Source organism: Elephas maximus, chromosome 21, assembly GCF_024166365.1.
Source record: "Elephas maximus indicus isolate mEleMax1 chromosome 21, mEleMax1 primary haplotype, whole genome shotgun sequence".
NCBI classification, from domain to species: domain Eukaryota; kingdom Metazoa; phylum Chordata; class Mammalia; order Proboscidea; family Elephantidae; genus Elephas; species Elephas maximus.
Window position 1 is genome coordinate 34173963 of NC_064839.1, and position 16312 is coordinate 34190274.

The following is a 16312-nucleotide window of genomic DNA, read 5'->3' on the forward strand; positions in this document are numbered from 1 at the left end:
TTTATACAAAATATTTCCACAGATACCAGAAAACTCAATAAAATGCACAGCCACAATATCTATAGTTATGGTCTGGCACTGACTGAACCTAAGACAAAGCTTTTTTCCTTAGATTTATATAATCTATTATAAAACTTTTGATGTATCTTCTCTTATCACTCTGGAGGGGGAAAAAAAACCTTGCTGCTAAGTAAAATTTGTATTGAACATCAGTTTTATGATGATGATTAGAATCAGGAGACCTTTCTAAAATCACATTTTTCCCCTCCATATATAATGAATTTTTTTTTAAACTGGTAGTTCTACTACTAATGGGTTCTAATATTTCTATAGAAATCATATACCTGAAATGTCTTAGCAAATAAAAACTGGATAAGACCCACAACCATAGAAAAAGTGGAGTAACCAACAAAGTGGTACGAAAAACCCTCTCACAACGAATCTATAAAATGGATATTCTGCCAACAGAAGCGTCTGCTGAAAATTTTCACCTCTTGGTCCAGACAGGTTCTCTAAACTCCTAGTCCAAAAGCAGCAATTGTTTTTCAAGTTTTCTGTACGGTGAATGGCCTTAAAACTCTTGTTCCCTGGTGTAGCTTTTCAGAAGGAAATGAGTTTCCTCATCAAGAATGAATCTAGCTTCTACTCTTAAAGACAACCTTTTTCCATATCACAATAACGCTTTAAATGTCTTTCTTTTCTAATTTAAACAGTTGTTCCCTTCAGCTTAAGGGTCACATACTAAGGACTCTTCCTTCAGAGGCCCTTGTGCCCCATAGCTTACAAAGGTCCTCTGGGTGGTGCCCTGCCCTGGTTCGCTACACTCAAAGGGCACCCACTTTCTTCCTTATGTGTCTTTCCCTCAGGTGACACTACGGGAACAATGAACATAAACAAGGTGGTTTATAATCTTCCTTGGTATCTATCCAATGCTGGTTTAAACTTTTCTATTCCAGAGTCTTCTTTCAATTCCGCGGCTGTCTGGTAGGTAAACTCTTCACACAACCACTCACAAGCGCTGTATCTCTGGCCCCCCTCTTCCGCCCTCACCATTCATGTGGGATAATGCCTTCATGGCAATACCTTACCTAACCTTTTGTCTCCCCAAGTCCACAGGCTCCCTTCCTGAGCTTCAAAAGTAGGCCTGGCCATCGAGATGTGGGAATGCCATGGCCAGTGGTCACTCGGGGGCTGGCAGAGACACCCACACCTTCTGGGGTGTCCCTTTTCCCACTTGCACCTGAATACCCTTTCCAAAAAGTCCCTCCTCACTCTGAAAAAGAATGGCCCAGCTACCCCCTGAGGCCTTTGTCTGCGGCTTCCACACCTCACACATCCTCATCTACAAAGCGTCCATCCTCACACAGGTAGAGGGTCTGCATGGTACAGGGCAGAGGAGCCCAGGTTTCCGCCTCTGGCATAGGGATGGTTTATGTCCGAAGTCCTTCCTTCCAGGATCCCAAATTCTACAATTCTACGACCAAACGTACAGGTTCTATTTCTGGGATGGGGAGTGTGAACCCCGGGGCGACCCCCCACCACGAACTCGGCACCCGGGACCGTGCTGGCACTTAGAACGCCCTCCTCCCCACCCCAGCTGGGCGTACCCCGCCTCTGACCTCGGTCGCCGGGCCGCGGAGGAGGCCCGGCCGGAGCCCGCTCGCTGCCTCGCCATGCCCTCCTTCACCCTCACCCGCCGCCGCGGGGCGCCTCTCACCTGGCACGCCGGCATCTACCGCCCCGCGCCGCACTAGAGACCATGGGTCCGGACGGGTCTCAGCCGCCAAGGGCCAGCCGTTAGGGAGGCTGGCAGGGACGCTCGGGTACCGCAGTCCAAAGCGCTACCACCCGGAACGCGCCGCCTGGTTTCTAAGGAACCGGAGGCTCAGAAAAAGGAGGGGCGGGACAGCTGAAGGACTGCGCATGCTCTCTGACGGGGGTGGACCTGTGCGGGCTGGGGCCGTAACCTGGAGCTGCGCATGCTCCCTCCTTGGGGGCGGAGCTTAAGTAGCCTGACTGGGGACCGTAGTCATTCATTTCCGGCCCTGGAGGCGGAGGAGCCGAGTGATTTCTGTTGTAGGATTTCTATCCTAGCCTCAGAAGCGAGGAAGTTCTGGGAATTGTGGTCGGCCTTGGTTGTCCTGGGATGAAGGAAGAGCAGGTGTTGGACAATGACCTATCTCCTCTGAAGGCCAGTTATCTCGAACTCGCTGAACTTTCTGACTTCTAATGACTCTCACTTTCCTGTTTTCAAGTGCCTGTCTAGGTCCCTCTTCCTCTGGATGTGACCTAAGTCCCCTTGACCTCTTTATTGGATCCTATGTCCCTCACAGTAAAGACCATTTGTAACAAGACTACTCTTGTTCACCAGACTGCCTGCTTGCCTGGTGAAGCCCGTAGAGTTAGTGTAAAACTGGATGTATTAGAAATTTGATTCGACTTTTCAGCTGTAAGTTTTAAGGAAGGGGGGTTATTTCTGCATGGGGAGCCCCCGCCCCTGCTTGTCTGATTCTTCTGGTGAGAGTCTGAACCCCCCACTAGACTGGCATTAGGAGAGTCCCCTGACCATCTATCCGGGACAGCCTGTGATGCCAGCATATGCCAAATGGGTTTTATATCTTTCTTCCTTCCCCTCTGGGTCTTGCACAGCCAGACAGAAAGGAGGCAGAATCAAAGTGTGCCAGTGTTGATCTGTTTTCTTAGTCATTGTTCAAAGTCCCGCTGTTTGAAACCCTCCTAGAGAAGGGTCTCTCAACCTCTGCACTGTTGACGTTTTGGGCCTGATAATTCTGTTGTGGGGGGCTGTGCATTGTGGGATGTTTAGCACCATTTCTGGCTGCTCCCCAATAGATGCCAGTAGCACCCCACCCCCACTTGTGACAACCAAAGATACTGCCATTGCCAAATGTCCCCTTCCGGGTGTGGGGGGGGTCACTCTCAGGTTGATAACCACTAGCCCAGGGGGAAAGGAACCTCCTCTGGCTTTACTTATGGAACTAGAACATTTGTGCTTAATCTAATACTCCACTCATCCCACTACATTAGCTTTTCCCTAAGAGGGTTCTGTAAAGCTATAGTCCTGGAAGATGCTCCTGAGTGACACATTCTGTTTAAGTTTGGGAAGTGCTGGAATAAACGACATGTCTTAACAATTTTCAGAGCCTTTAATTAGCTGGTCACATTCACTGTGTACATCCATGTGAGAGTTTTCCTAACTTGCTGGACCACGTAACTTTTTTGCAGGAACCATGCCTCCCTGATCTATGGTTCTGTATACTCTCCTTCAGGAAACCTAACCACTCCAGTGGCTTTTAGCTACCACCTGTTCTCTTCTGTTCCTGTATTAGCTTGTGGCACCATTAGCCATCCATCACTCAAACCAAAAGCCTACATTTGCCATATCTCCTGCTTCTCCCATCCCTCACATTCAGTCACTTGTCCTGTTGTGCCAACATTTATCTCCTATATAAAAAAAAAAAAAATTTTTTTTTTAATATTTCTTAAACCTGCCCTCTTGTCTCGGGCCTACTGCAGTGGATTCCTAGCTGGTTTCTTTGCTTTCAGTCTGTTTCCAGTGCCCCCTCCAGGGGCATGATCTACTGTATCCCTCCTGTGCATAAATACCTGGTGCCCAGGATGGCAGGGAAGGCAGAATGAGGCAGATGCAGGTCAGTCACACTAGGGAGCATCCTCATGGAAGAAGGATGTTCACACACGTGCATCCACTCTTAAGCACTGTCATACACCAATATGGGGATAGAAAGATTGACCACTTTTTAAGGATGGGGAAACTGAGGCTGAGAAAGATTAATTTTCCTGGGTTAACCCAGTTAGTAAACAGCAGAGCTAGGATGTTGAGTACATGTTCTTCTCAGACTAACAGGCAGAGAGCTAATCTCAGTACCCCTCAGAAGAACTCTGATTGTCTGGTGTTTGGGGTGCATGTACTTGGAAGTTATTCTTAAAATCTTATTTTGGGGCGAGGAGGTCCTGGGGCCCATCTTTCTGAAGTTGACTTTGTTACTTTTTCCTTGTCTATGAAGAAAGCTGTTTCAGGGAGAGGACTGAAGCTTAAGTGCTTAACCTTTTTGAGGTCTTGCAAACACCCAAAATTTCTAGGGTCCTTGAGGAGGTACCAGGGACCTGGGCAGTCAAAGGGAGGTGGGCTGAAGAGGGGCCAAGCCCTCCAAGAGAGGGTGTGTCAACCCCAGATAGACTCAGAGACTACTCATGACTGCTCATGGATGTGTATTTTAATAAAAATAATTCTGTCAAAATACAACAGGAGTTTTTTCATCTCTCAAGTACAATTTTAATAGGATATTTTGTGTTAGAATTCTCTCTAAACCCTCCCGCACCCACAAGTTTCATGCTAATGCCAATTAACAAACTTTCGAGGACAAAGGCAGAGCCAGTGTGCACAATGTGGAGGACGTCTGTTAGCTGTGGTTACTAATGGAGGGGAAACCCTATGCAAAGAGGTGGGTGCCTGAGGCAGCCAGAGGCCACAGTCTGGCCCCAGGTCTGGGTGCACCGAACTGGCAGTCAAGTAGGCACTGCTGCCTGGGTGCCACGTGGTGTGCATACCTGAGTTGTGAGCAACCAAAGGAACCTGCAGTTCCAACAGTTCTCTGCCTCATCTTCTTTGTGCTTGCTTAAGGGGCAGGAAGGCGCTGGGTGGCCAGGCAGACCCATATTCTCTGTCTCTTGGTTTCCCTGTTCTGACAGCCTGCAGCCAGCCACAGACCCATGTGGGTGGAGATCAGGGGTTCTGGCTTTCTTTGAGTGAGCTACCAGTTTCCACTCTGGAAGAAGCGACCATTTGGAGTGGCAAAGGGGAAAAGTAAATAGAGAAGGCTCCTCCCCCAGGGCTAGATAGCCCCACAGAGCCAGGTCCAGCCCTTCACCAGGCTCCTCCCCCACTCAGCTCCTGGAAGCGGGTGGGTAGGACTGGTTGTGCATAGGGGCTCCTCTGGCTGGCAGGCAGGCCTGCACTATCAGCAAGACGGTGGGCTCAAGCAGCTTGTTTTTGGCCATCTCCACGGTTTGTGGGGCAAAGGCTTATGTCCCGAAGGTGAGCTGTCCAGCTGGGACAGAGAACCCCTCTGGAGAGGAACAGAGTAAACAACTTGGACTCAGCAGAAACAGTGAGATAAGGCACAGAAAATGGGGAGGCAGCCATGGGTACTGAGTGCGAGCCAGACGGACAGCAAACCCCATGCAGCACGCAGCTGTCCCAAGCCCTCCTGGGCCATTCTCAGCTACTCCACAAGCCAAGCCCAGGCACCCATCTCCACCCCTCACACAACCCTGCTCAGTCGCTGTTGGAGGCCACGTCAGCCTAACCCCTCACAGGGGGCTCATCCACTATTCAGCTTTTAGGACTCAACAGTGTTGCCCAACTGGCAGGGATGTGGCTAGTCCCAGCTCTGCCATTAATTTGCTGTGTGACTTTGGCCAAATCTATCTCCTGGGTCTGTTTCCTTATCTGTAAAAGAGAACTGGTGGAGAAGATGTTCTCTGAACTCCGTTCCCACGCAAAAGCCTTTGGTTTTGGTTCCCAATCCTGCTAGGTAGGCTATGATCATTTTAACGGCCTGATGTTTCTACCCTCTGGGTTTGGGAACTAGGCATTCCCAGCCTTGCAGAAGATGATTTTCCTTTACAGGTAGGATAACCTCTCCTACGTGGGCTGCCAGCTGGGGCCCTGGCAGGGATCAAGAAAAAGCAGCAGCCCATAAAGTCACTCCCAAGGCAAAACTGTGGGAGAGCACAGGGCCAGGCTTCTGCACATCTCCAGCAGTTGGTCCGACTCAATCATGTTTCTTTTCCAGATGCGGGCCTGCCGAGGCCTGGTGGGTGTTGAATATCTCAGGCCATACCAAGCATTCCTATGTCCACTAACAATGGAACAATAGTTTATACAGCCCAGGTCCAAGCAGGGCCTGCAAGTTCAACTTCTGGCCTTGCCATGGCTGACCCTCCCCTTTGCAGGAGGCTGTTTGTGCCCTCCCCAAGGCCTGTGAGGGAGGTAGGGAAGTCTCCCACTTCATGGTCCTCCTCTGGGTAGGTCTCCTCCCTCCCCTCTCCACAGATGGCCCATCAAGTTCTGGCAACCATCTAAGACCTTCCTCTCCCGATTCCTGATGGTAATGTCCCCCCAGCTGCGAGGATCCATCTGGAAACATCTAGTGGGACATTTGTAAAGCCCATGGGGTGCCTTTCGTTGGCCAGCAAATACTCATGACACTTTGCTGAACAGTGGCTGGGGCCAAGCTGCAGGGAGCTGCCTGGCAAAACTGGAGTAAGGGCTGGCCTAGGGGTCAAGCACTCTGCTGCTCCAGGAATCAGCCAACCCAAGAATCTGCCTCCACAAGGTACTGACTGGCTCTTGACAGAAAGCATCCATTCCAGCAGAACTCTGCAGAGATGGAGAAGATGCTCGAGGGCCTCCGTCCTGGGAATGGAGATTTCCTCCCCGCAGCCTGACACAGCAGCTCTCAGGTCGAAGGCAGGTAGTTTCCAGGCAATCAATTTAGAGTAAATGAATTATTTGGCCACCTTAATAAGGGAAAGCAGGGCATAAAAAAGGGAATAGAGAAAAGGAGTTGAGGCAGGCAGTGAGATGCAGGGTAGGATGGTAGACAGCGTGCTGGCCAAGGACCCTCTACTCCCTTGCTTTGCTGTGTGGCCCTGGGCCAACTTGTCATCTCTGGACCTTAAGCCTTGCAGTTGCCTACTCAGTCCAGCTCTTAGGTGCCTGGGACCCCACACTTTTGGGGATACAGCAAACCAGCTTAGGTCCCCTCTCACTAGGCCCCCCTCCCAAAGTCCTATTCGGCTTCCCTAGGCTCAGCTGGACCTGTGCCTCAATGAAGGGGGAGCCTAAAAGAAACAAACCACTTGGTTGAGGTGACAGAGATGATTCTTTTTTAATGAGTGGGACTCGAATAAAAACATATGGTGTCTGGACAGCCTCACCCAAGAGGTGCTGGATCACTAACACTATGATAAATACTGTTTTGTTTTATATATATATATATATATATAATCTCATTTTTTAATTATGAAAATAATAAGCTATCGCCAACTTGGATAGGCTTCATCACTAAATTAGCAGAAACCAGCTCAGCACAAACTCTCCAGAGATAAATACTGGTGGCTCAGTCAGGAGGGAAAAAAAGATTAAAAAACCCAGCCTCCCTTCAAAACAACCCCCCTTTCAAAGTAGAAGGCGCTACATGAGAGTAACCAGCCAATACTGTGTTATAGGCCGCTGCACGTGAACGGGGGAGAGACAGACTGAAGGAGCAGGAAAAGGAGGAAGGCAGGAAGGAAAAGGAAGGAAGGCAGGAAGGAAAAGGAGAGGAGGGGAAGGCCAGGCAGGTGTCGGCAGGAGTGGACTCTGCCCATGGCTTCCAGGTCCCTGTGCTAGGTGCCTATGGAGGGCAGGGCTGTTCCAGCCTGGGGGTCGCAGGAGGCCAGGTGGGGCCAGCCAATGTGGTCAGCTAGTGCAAGTAGTCGTCAACTCTGGCAAAGGAGCAAGATCCCAGGCCCGCTCGGGCCATGAGCCGCAGACATTCAGAGGCCTGGCCCAGGGCGAGCATCAGAGGGGGCTGCTTTGGCAGATTTTGAGATTCTGTGGAGGAGAGACAAAGCCTGTCATTGCCCTGCTCAGGGCTTGGGCCCAGGTCAAAGTTCCCTTGGGGGTGGGAGGTAGGGAAACTGAGTGCTCATGTGCCCCTCTGTCCCAGCGACCAGGTCATGGCCCTATAGCCATGCCAGGAACCTGAGGGCCCTGGACTTCCTTAGAGCAGTGGGCTGGCCTGGACCCATGATAATGATCTAAGGCCCATCATGATCCATTCAGCCAACTCAGTTAGGCAGAGGGAGGTCGGAGCTTGGGTTTAGCCATGGGAGTCCAGGAGTCCTGTGGTCCACCAGGAAGGGTCTGAGCAGTACTTGATGCCCCGATTTGGCAAACATCAGCTCTTCCTGGGGGGGGGGGGGGAGTGACTGACCCAGGCACTCATGGGCCAGCTTCTGTTTTCTTAGATCCACTTACCTAAAATGGCGCTGTTGAGGGCAGCACAGACTGGCTCCCTCTGGATGGGATCGAGCTGCTGGCCAACAGGGCAGCTCCAGGGGTCCGAATAGGCCAGCAGGCTGAAGGCATCCTAAGGGACAGGGCACTCTGGAGAGGACTGTGGCACACAGACGACACATGCCCCCAGGGCTCCAAGGAGGCCCAGGGCCCTGCATGGTGCCCAGTAAGGGCACAACACATCTGGACTGAAGGGTCCAGGCAGGACTGTGCCCTCCCCAAAGCCTGAAGACAGTTGTGGGTATATCCTAGATACCCTACTTCCTATTACAGGCCTAACTAGGGCCCACTCTATCCCACTGTCACTGCCCCCTGAGTCCTCTAGAGCACCCTGTCCCCACCCCCAAATGGAGGCCTGCTCTGTGTGAGGGCCTGGCTTGTTCTGTACCTGCAGCATCTCTGTGTGGGCCAAATTCTTGCCATACTCCCGGCCCAACTGCTCGCTCAGTGCCTGCAACTCACGGCCAAACAAGATAATCCTTTCTGTGGCGGCCTGGTTCCCTCCACAGAGCTGCCTCCGGGGATGACCATCATCTGTGCCCAGAGCCCAGCAGAGAACACATCAGGAGGGGTGAGGAGAGAAGGGAAAGAATGGGGAAGGGGGCCCAAAGAGAACATTGGCAGGAAGGGCCCTGAGTGGGCTGGAGCTTCTGCCAGAAACAGGTGAGGGCTGGGAGGTGCAGGTGGACTATCTGTAGCTGAGCACATAGTCTAGGAGTCAAAATGGATTTGGGTGCTTTCCCTCTTCCCACCCTGCACAGACAAACTCACACACCCCCTCCAGCTTCAAATGCAGGAGGCCTGGCCTTGTCAAAAGGCCTGGGCCATTCTATACCATTGGAGCCACCTCAAGGACCCAGCCATGATTGGCTAAGGAGGCAGTGGACCAAGTCTGGCTAGAGCTTGTTAAGCCGCCAAAGCCTGCTCAACCCAGGCCCCTCCTGGGGGAAGAGGTCACCCAAACTGAGCATTGCCCTCTCATGGAACACCACACTTGGGCATGGCTCTTACCCATGCTGGACTCATCTGTCTGCAGGTCCTCATGCTTATAGGCACCATTGACGATGCGTGTGGACATGCTGTCCAGCACACCATTGGGGTAATGCTCTGCCTCCATCTCCATCTCACTGTCACTGTGGAGAAGGGTTGAGACAGGAGTTGGCCAAAGGGGTGTGGCTGGAGCAGCCTGGCTAGGCCTCCATTCAGGCTTTAGCCACAGGTTGCTGTAGGTAGACTGAGGGTCCCCGGGAGCACGAAAGGACAGCCCAGGCTTCCCAGGTTCCAACACTTGGCAAATATTTCCTGAGCCTCTACTGTGACACCCACAGACCTGTCACCTGATTCCCACTCTTGTCCCACTGCTGCCTGTGACCATTCCTTCCCTGGCTTTCCTCTGAGTTGGCACACTCCTTCCACACACAGTGCTCACCCACTCCTCCCAACAATTGGGTTGTTTAGGGGAAGCCAAACCCAGGTCAGCACTAAGGCATACCTGGGGGCTACTGAAAGCCACCTGGTGCTACAGTCTGCAGCCTGGACCCCTGCTTGCCCAACCTGGCTGTGCATAGCCAGGCCCAATGAAAGCTCCTTCCGAGTAGACCCTGGGGTTCAGACAGGCCCAGCCTTCTTGGAGGAGACCACATTCTCAGCATGGCAATGTCAGCACCTCTCGGAAAGCCAGGGCTGAGGAAAGCGACAGCCAAATCAAGGGTAGGGATGGAAGCTGGAGCCAATGCCCAGCCTGGCAGGTCAACAGCGAGTGCTCAAGCACAGGTCTGGGATGGAGGTGGGGGGTGAAGGGCAAGGGGTGGCACTCAAAGACAGACTGCATTGGGCCAGGCTGGCCCAGAGGAGGAGGCAGGGAGAAGGAATTAGAGCAAGATAGGCACCTGGTCTCCTGGTTACTGGTGCTGCTGTGGGGCTGGGACTTGGTGGAGTCTGTTGAGTTGGATTCAGAGTAATTGATGGAGGACGGGGAGGAGGAAGACGAGGAGGACGAGGAGGAGGAGGAGGAGCTGGGTGCGGGGTATTTACTGTGGTTCTGTTTGCTCTTGGTAGATGCGACGCCATTGCTGCAGCTGGGACTGTCTGCTCCTGGAAGCCAGGGAATAGTCAGAAGAGGAGGGGCAGCTTGCCATCAAGTGGGGCCCCAGCAATGACCAGTAGCCCCATCTCCCTTCCCCAAAGCCAGCAGCAAGCCCTGAGCTCAGCTGAGGGAAAGGCATGTATAGTAGCCTTTCTTCTCCGTACCAGTTCTTCCCAGAGCCCTCTGGAGAGTGGCTGACCTGTGTTGTGCACGTGGGAACTACTGGGGCCGTGGCGGGGGCTGAAGCTGGGGGAGTCAGGGTAGCTGTCCTGGGACTTGGGGCTTCGGGAGCTCAAGCTGCGGACCTCACTGTCGGTCCCATTCACCATCTCCACAAACTGTCGGCACCTGCAGAGGGAGCAGAGCAGCAACGCTCTGGGTTTGGCCCAGGCTGTATGTTCTCACCACCAGCAAGAAGGGCTGGGCTATGGGGGAGCTGCTGGTGCTCAAGACTTACTTGAGCATGAAGAGCAGATTGGGGTTATGCTCCAGCAGCCCTGGGTAGAAGCGTTGTGTGGTCTCAATAGCCTCACCCACGCGGCCCTCTAGCACCAGCTTCTGGATTTCTGTAGAGAACAAGAACATGGCAGTAAGCGAGGGGCTGCAAACCTCCTCAGAGGCAACGCCTGGCACACCACCAACTTGGAGCATGGATCAACCAGATGGGCTAGCTCAGAGTAACCGACCAGGCTGAGGTGCCCATAGAAGAGGCTGAAGGAAGAAATTGGCTGCCCAAGCACACAATAGTCTGGTTTCTGCCAAGTTTCAGGAAGCCCTCAAGAGGAGAGAAAAATAGATGGGGCAATCTCAGCCCTGAAGCAGGAAGTCAAGTCTGGAAGCCAGCTCCTGTGGGGTGCAGGTTGCAGGAGCCTGAGGGGAAGAACCCTGGCCCTGGGAGAGTGAGCTGGGGATGGTCACTCAGGCAAGCTGGTAGCCCTAGGGGCTCCTCTTCAGGCCAACTTCTTTCTTGCCTGGCCTCACAGGTGAGTGGCAACGGGAGCACAGCAGCTTCTGCTCAGGGCCCATGTCTGAGGCGGTCTTTGGGGGCTCAGCGTGCTCCCTGTTAGGAGAGGAGGTCATCCTCCTCATGCCAACACTTCTGATGCTGGCACCTCTCCAGCCATCAGCATCTTGCTGTTGCCTTCTTACTCTTGCCCTGGAGCCTGGTGCATCTTGCTGGGAGCGACTTCTGGGTCTGAGGCTCTCTCATTCGTAGATCCCAAGTCTGGGATCCCTTTCCATCTGTCTGGCTGAGTGTAGCTTCTCTGGGAGACACAGACACATGCACATACACAGAGACAACAGGCTCAGAGAGACGCAGCAGGCACACGCAGACACGCATCCACACACACACCCACTTGCCCTCACTCCTCTCCTCCTCCTACCTCCTTTCCAGGCTCTTTTTTCCTCTTTCCCAACACTCCCCCTTCCATGAAAGAGCTCCCACACACAGTACGAACAACAGGAAAGCTCCCTTTGGCCAAGGTGTCGAGGAAGGACTCTAGGTCATCTGCAAAGGGCAGGACCAGAGGTGGGTGCAGCCACAGAGCACTGGCCTCTGCCCTCTGCCCTCTGCCCATATCAGTCCTCTCTCTGGCCAGTAGCAGGCAGAACTACTAAGGTTGAGTGAATGATGGGAGAGGCAGGGCGTTGGTCTGACAAGACACAAACACAGTCTTTCCAGAAGACCATGAACAGGTGGCTGCGTGGAATTCAGTTCAAGGGGAAGGACACAGCGTGAAGGAGTGGAATCCAGCCACCCTGAGGCCCAGCCTGTGCCCAGTCATCAGAGTGTGCGTGAGAGAGCCTGTGTTGAGATGTCTCCACGCTGCTAGACTGTCCATCTGGGCAGTGTTGCTCTGGACAAGGGACGGGAGCAGGGCTGGGGACAGGGCTAGGGCTGACTAGCTAGGGTGGTGAGGACCAGAACTCTAAACAGACTCCTGACAGGTTAACTAGGGCCAGCATGAGCCAGAGAGCAGAGTTAGGGACAGATGTGAGAGGCAAATGGGAAAGGAGACTCAATCTTACTTTGTCTGTTCTTTATGGAGGCCTGTTCTTCCTGAATCGAGGTTTCAGTCATTCGGGCAAAAGCTGTGGCCGTGGCACAATACCCATGATGCACCAGGTAAGATGAGACCATGCTAGAAGAAAGGAAGAGCTCAAGGTGACACTTAAGAACAGCATTTTTCACTGATCACCTGATGGGACAGATTATGTCCATGTTACATCTGTGATATCTCGCCTAAACACATCCACTGAATGAGAACAAAGGAGGTGAAACATCATGACAGCTCTCCCCAGTGTTGCTCACTCAGGCCGGGAGAGGCTGGTCACCACATCTGTGTTCCCAGCCTAGAGGAATGGCTGCAGTTTCTGAGCTATGCTGCCCACATGTGCGCCAGTCTGATCAACAAAAAAGTACACATGCAGGCACATCATCTCCTCACAGATGCAGCTGCCTTGCTGTGGACTGCAGCTATCCCAGAGAAGGCCAGTGGTGTCACTGACGGCTTCCTGAAACAGCGGCTTGGCAGCTGCACAGACAGAGTGATACATGCCACACATGGACTTTCTTCAGACACAGATGCCCCTCGGCAGGCTGCCCCGGGCACCTGGCAGAAGTATTTCAGCTCACCAGACAAACCTGCCCCTCAGAAGTGCTGGCTCTGGACAGTGATTGGGAGCTACCCATGACCTAAGTTCCTTCATCATATGCCACAAAGTAGGGGCCCAAGAACTCAGACTATCAGGCTGATTTTGCCAGGAAGGGATACGCACAGGAGCACAATTTTTAGGCAATGGCTGGGAGAAGCCCCACACCCAGCAGCCACTTAACCCCAGCCAAAGTGGACTGAGCAGGGACAGATGTATGTACATGTGTGCACACATGTAGAACAGAGGGATGCACCCTCACACCTGATATGTTTAGGAATGAATGCTTTAGAATGTATGTGTGTCTTATGTCATTATAATTGTCAATTATGCATTATTTGTGTATATATATTAAGTGCCTGGGACAAAGTAAGAAGTAATAAATATGACTTCTTATTATGACATCACATATTAGATAATATTATATTCTGAATAATTATTATAGCATTATTGTTGAAATAATAATATAACAAATTATGGATAACACTGCAAAGAATGGGAATTCCTGAGCATTTAATTGTGCTCATGCAGAACCTGCACGTAGACCAAGAGGTAGTTATTCAAACAGATCAGGGGATACTGCGAGGTTTAAAAATCAGGAAGGGTTTATGTCAGCGTTGTATCCTTTCACCACAGTTAGACAATCTATATGCTGAGCAAATAATTCGAGAAGTTGGACTATATGAAGAAGAATGCAGCATCAGGAATGGAGGAAGACTAATTAACAACCTATGATGACAATGTGCAAATGACACAACCTTAATGCTGAAAGTGAAGAGGATTTACTGATGAAGATCAAAGACTACAGCCTTCAGTATAGATTATACCTCAACACAAAGAAAACAAAAAACCTCACAACTCGACCAATAAGCAACATCATGATAAACGGAGAAGATATTGAAGTTGTCGAGAATTTCATTTTACTTGGATTCACAATCAACGCCCACGGAAGCAGCAGTCAAGAAACCAAGGACACACTGCATTGGGCAAATCTGCTGCAAAAGACCTCTTTAAAGTGTCAAAAAGCAAAGCTGTCACTTGAAGGACTAAGGTGTACCTGACCCAAGCCATGGCATTTTCAATCACCTCATATGCATGTGAAAGCTGGGCAATGAGTAAAGAAAGACCAAGGAATTGATGCCTTTGAATTATGATGTTGATGAAGAATACAGAATATACCATGGACTGCTAGAAGAACGAACAAATCTGTTTTGGAAGAAGTACAGCTAGAATGCTCCTTAGAAGGGAGGGTGATGAGACCTCATCTCACGTACTTCAGACGTGTTATCAGGAGGGACCAATCCCTGGAGAAGGACATTGTGCTTGGTAAAGTAGAGGGTCAGCGAAAAAGAGGAAGACCCTCAGCGAGACAGACTGACACAATGGCTGCCAACAATGGGCTCAAACATATCAACAATTGGGCAGTTGTTTCATTCTGTTGTATGTAGGGTCGCTATGAGTCAGAACCGACTCAGTGGCACCTAAAAATGACAGCATATTATTATTATAAACACGGGTCAAACGTTTTTGACAAAATATGGTTCAGCTGAGTCCTTATCAATATCAAACACCACTAAAATGTACAGTCTCTCTGACTCAATAATCCCACTTCTGGGAAGTACACCAAGAAAATAACCTGAAATATGAATCTCATTATGTACAAAAGGGTTATCTGCACAAACTTAAAAGTGGAAATAAATTGAACTTTCCACAAAAGGAAGCTGGCCGAGGGGGTTGTGGCAAATCTAATATGTACACATGTACGTACAGAGACATGGACAAACACATCATGTGCTAAGCCCCAGGCTCTGTAGGCCAAGTGTGTAAGTCTCTCCCCTGTGCAGCCTGGGCAGCTCCACCTCTCCTCTTGCCTGTCTCAGCAAGCCCACTGACACTGTCCTGGCTCTTCAAGAAGGAGCTTCTCATGAGCTCTGGGAACAAGAGGCAGCTGTGCTGCCCTTCCTGCAAAGGGTCTGGCTGCCTAGCCCCTGCCTCAGCCCTTCTCTAAGGCCAGCCTTAATCACACCCTTCAAGAAAGGAAGGCTGCACAAGGGACCCAGTGTGCACCCCAACCCCACCCCAAGGGATCTGGCACCTTTGCAGGGCAATGTCCAGGGATAGCTGAAGCCCAGCCCTTTCCCTGTATCCATCTACCCACCCTTGGGAGCCAAGCTTCCACCTACCTCCTGGCAGAGTGGGTACTGGTCACTGCCTCACTCAGACCTGCAGTCAGCAAGTGGAAGAGAAACCCAAACTTGGCCTCCTAGGGAGTCTCAGCAACACTGGGTTCCAGAACAGTCTGGGAATTAATCAGCTAAGGACCAGTGAGGCTGGACCTAGGGAGGATTCTCCTTGCCACCACTGCCATGCATACCTGGGACTTTGCTGGATGCTGACCCCTGAGAGGAGACCCCAGGCCAGTGTCATGGCATGATGGATCCCCCTACTGTGGGAAAAAAGTCCACAGAGAAAGTGACCGCAGAGCATCTACTATTATGGGTTGAGCTGTTTTCCTCAAAAAGATACGTTGAAGTCCTAACCACTGGTACCTGTGAATGTGACCTTGTTTGGAAATAGGGTCTTTGCAGATGTAGTTAGTTATCATGAGGTCATACTGGAATAGGGTGAGCCCTAATCCAATATGACTGGTATCCTTCTAAGAAGAGAAGAAACACAGAGCCATACAGACACACAGGGAGAATGTGACAAGAGAGGCAGAGGCTGGAGTTCTGCTGCCATAAGCCAAAGAATGCCAAAGATTGCTGGCCACCACCAGAAGCTAGGAGAGAGGCACAGAACAGATTGTCCCTCAGAGCCCTCACAACGAATGAGCACTGCCAACACCCTGATTTCAGACACCCAGCCTCTAGAACTGTGAGATAATATATTTATGTTGTTTTATGCCACCAAGTTTGCAGTACTTGTTACAGCAGCCCTAGGAAACTAATACAGCATCCTAGTACATTCTCTGCAAAATGACCTGGAGCCTTATGATCTGGTTGAGGGCAAAGGTTTTACGAGCAGCTCTGGAGAACTGAGCAGGACCTGTCCAGAGGGGAGCTGGAGAGGAGCAGGCTATGTTGCCCTGGGAGTGCTTCTTGGCAGAAATGCTGCCACTGGAGTGCTTAGGAGCAGCCTGCAGCATGTCATGGGCCTACAGGAGAGGGAGCCTCCTGGACAAGCTGGAGAGTAAGGGTGGGAGCAAGGCACTCACTTCTGCAACACTGCCTGCCACTCGCCAAGCTGGGCACTGATGGGGAAGCAGTGGACAGTGCCCTGGACCTTGGCACGCCACTCCCGCATGTAGTCCTCAATGTCAAACAGGAAGGGCTGCTGCCCAAAGTTGGCGTCCACAATCTCCCCTGGCGTCTGCAGGCCTACGGTGGGGTACAGGTTGGCCTGAGGAGGAGAATGAAATGTCAGTCAGGCCCCAAGGGCAAGGGGGTGGCAGGACCTCACCTCATGTC

The 16312-nt window shown here is 51.4% G+C and overlaps 2 protein-coding genes across 3 annotated transcripts in view; both read right to left on the reverse strand.

Annotated features, from left to right (window-relative positions):
- The window catches only part of GFOD2 (glucose-fructose oxidoreductase domain containing 2), a 38233-nt gene extending 36325 nt beyond the window's left edge, over window positions 1-1908 (reverse strand). For both annotated transcript variants that reach the window (XM_049864385.1, XM_049864383.1), the window contains exon 1: window positions 1718-1908. The gene's annotated coding sequence lies outside the window, so the exon portion shown is untranslated. The remainder of the gene's footprint in view (window positions 1-1717) is intronic.
- Window positions 1909-4227: 2319 nt separating this feature from the next.
- RANBP10 (RAN binding protein 10) overlaps window positions 4228-16312 on the reverse strand; it is a 73794-nt gene continuing 61709 nt past the window's right edge. The window contains exons 6-14 of the mRNA XM_049863968.1: window positions 16060-16244; window positions 12222-12334; window positions 10648-10756; window positions 10390-10538; window positions 9994-10198; window positions 9116-9237; window positions 8493-8638; window positions 8066-8177; window positions 4228-7639 (exon numbers count right to left, since the gene is read on the reverse strand). Coding sequence (XP_049719925.1) covers window positions 7509-7639; window positions 8066-8177; window positions 8493-8638; window positions 9116-9237; window positions 9994-10198; window positions 10390-10538; window positions 10648-10756; window positions 12222-12334; window positions 16060-16244 — 1272 coding nt within the window. The 3' untranslated portion in view covers window positions 4228-7508. The remainder of the gene's footprint in view (window positions 7640-8065; window positions 8178-8492; window positions 8639-9115; window positions 9238-9993; window positions 10199-10389; window positions 10539-10647; window positions 10757-12221; window positions 12335-16059; window positions 16245-16312) is intronic.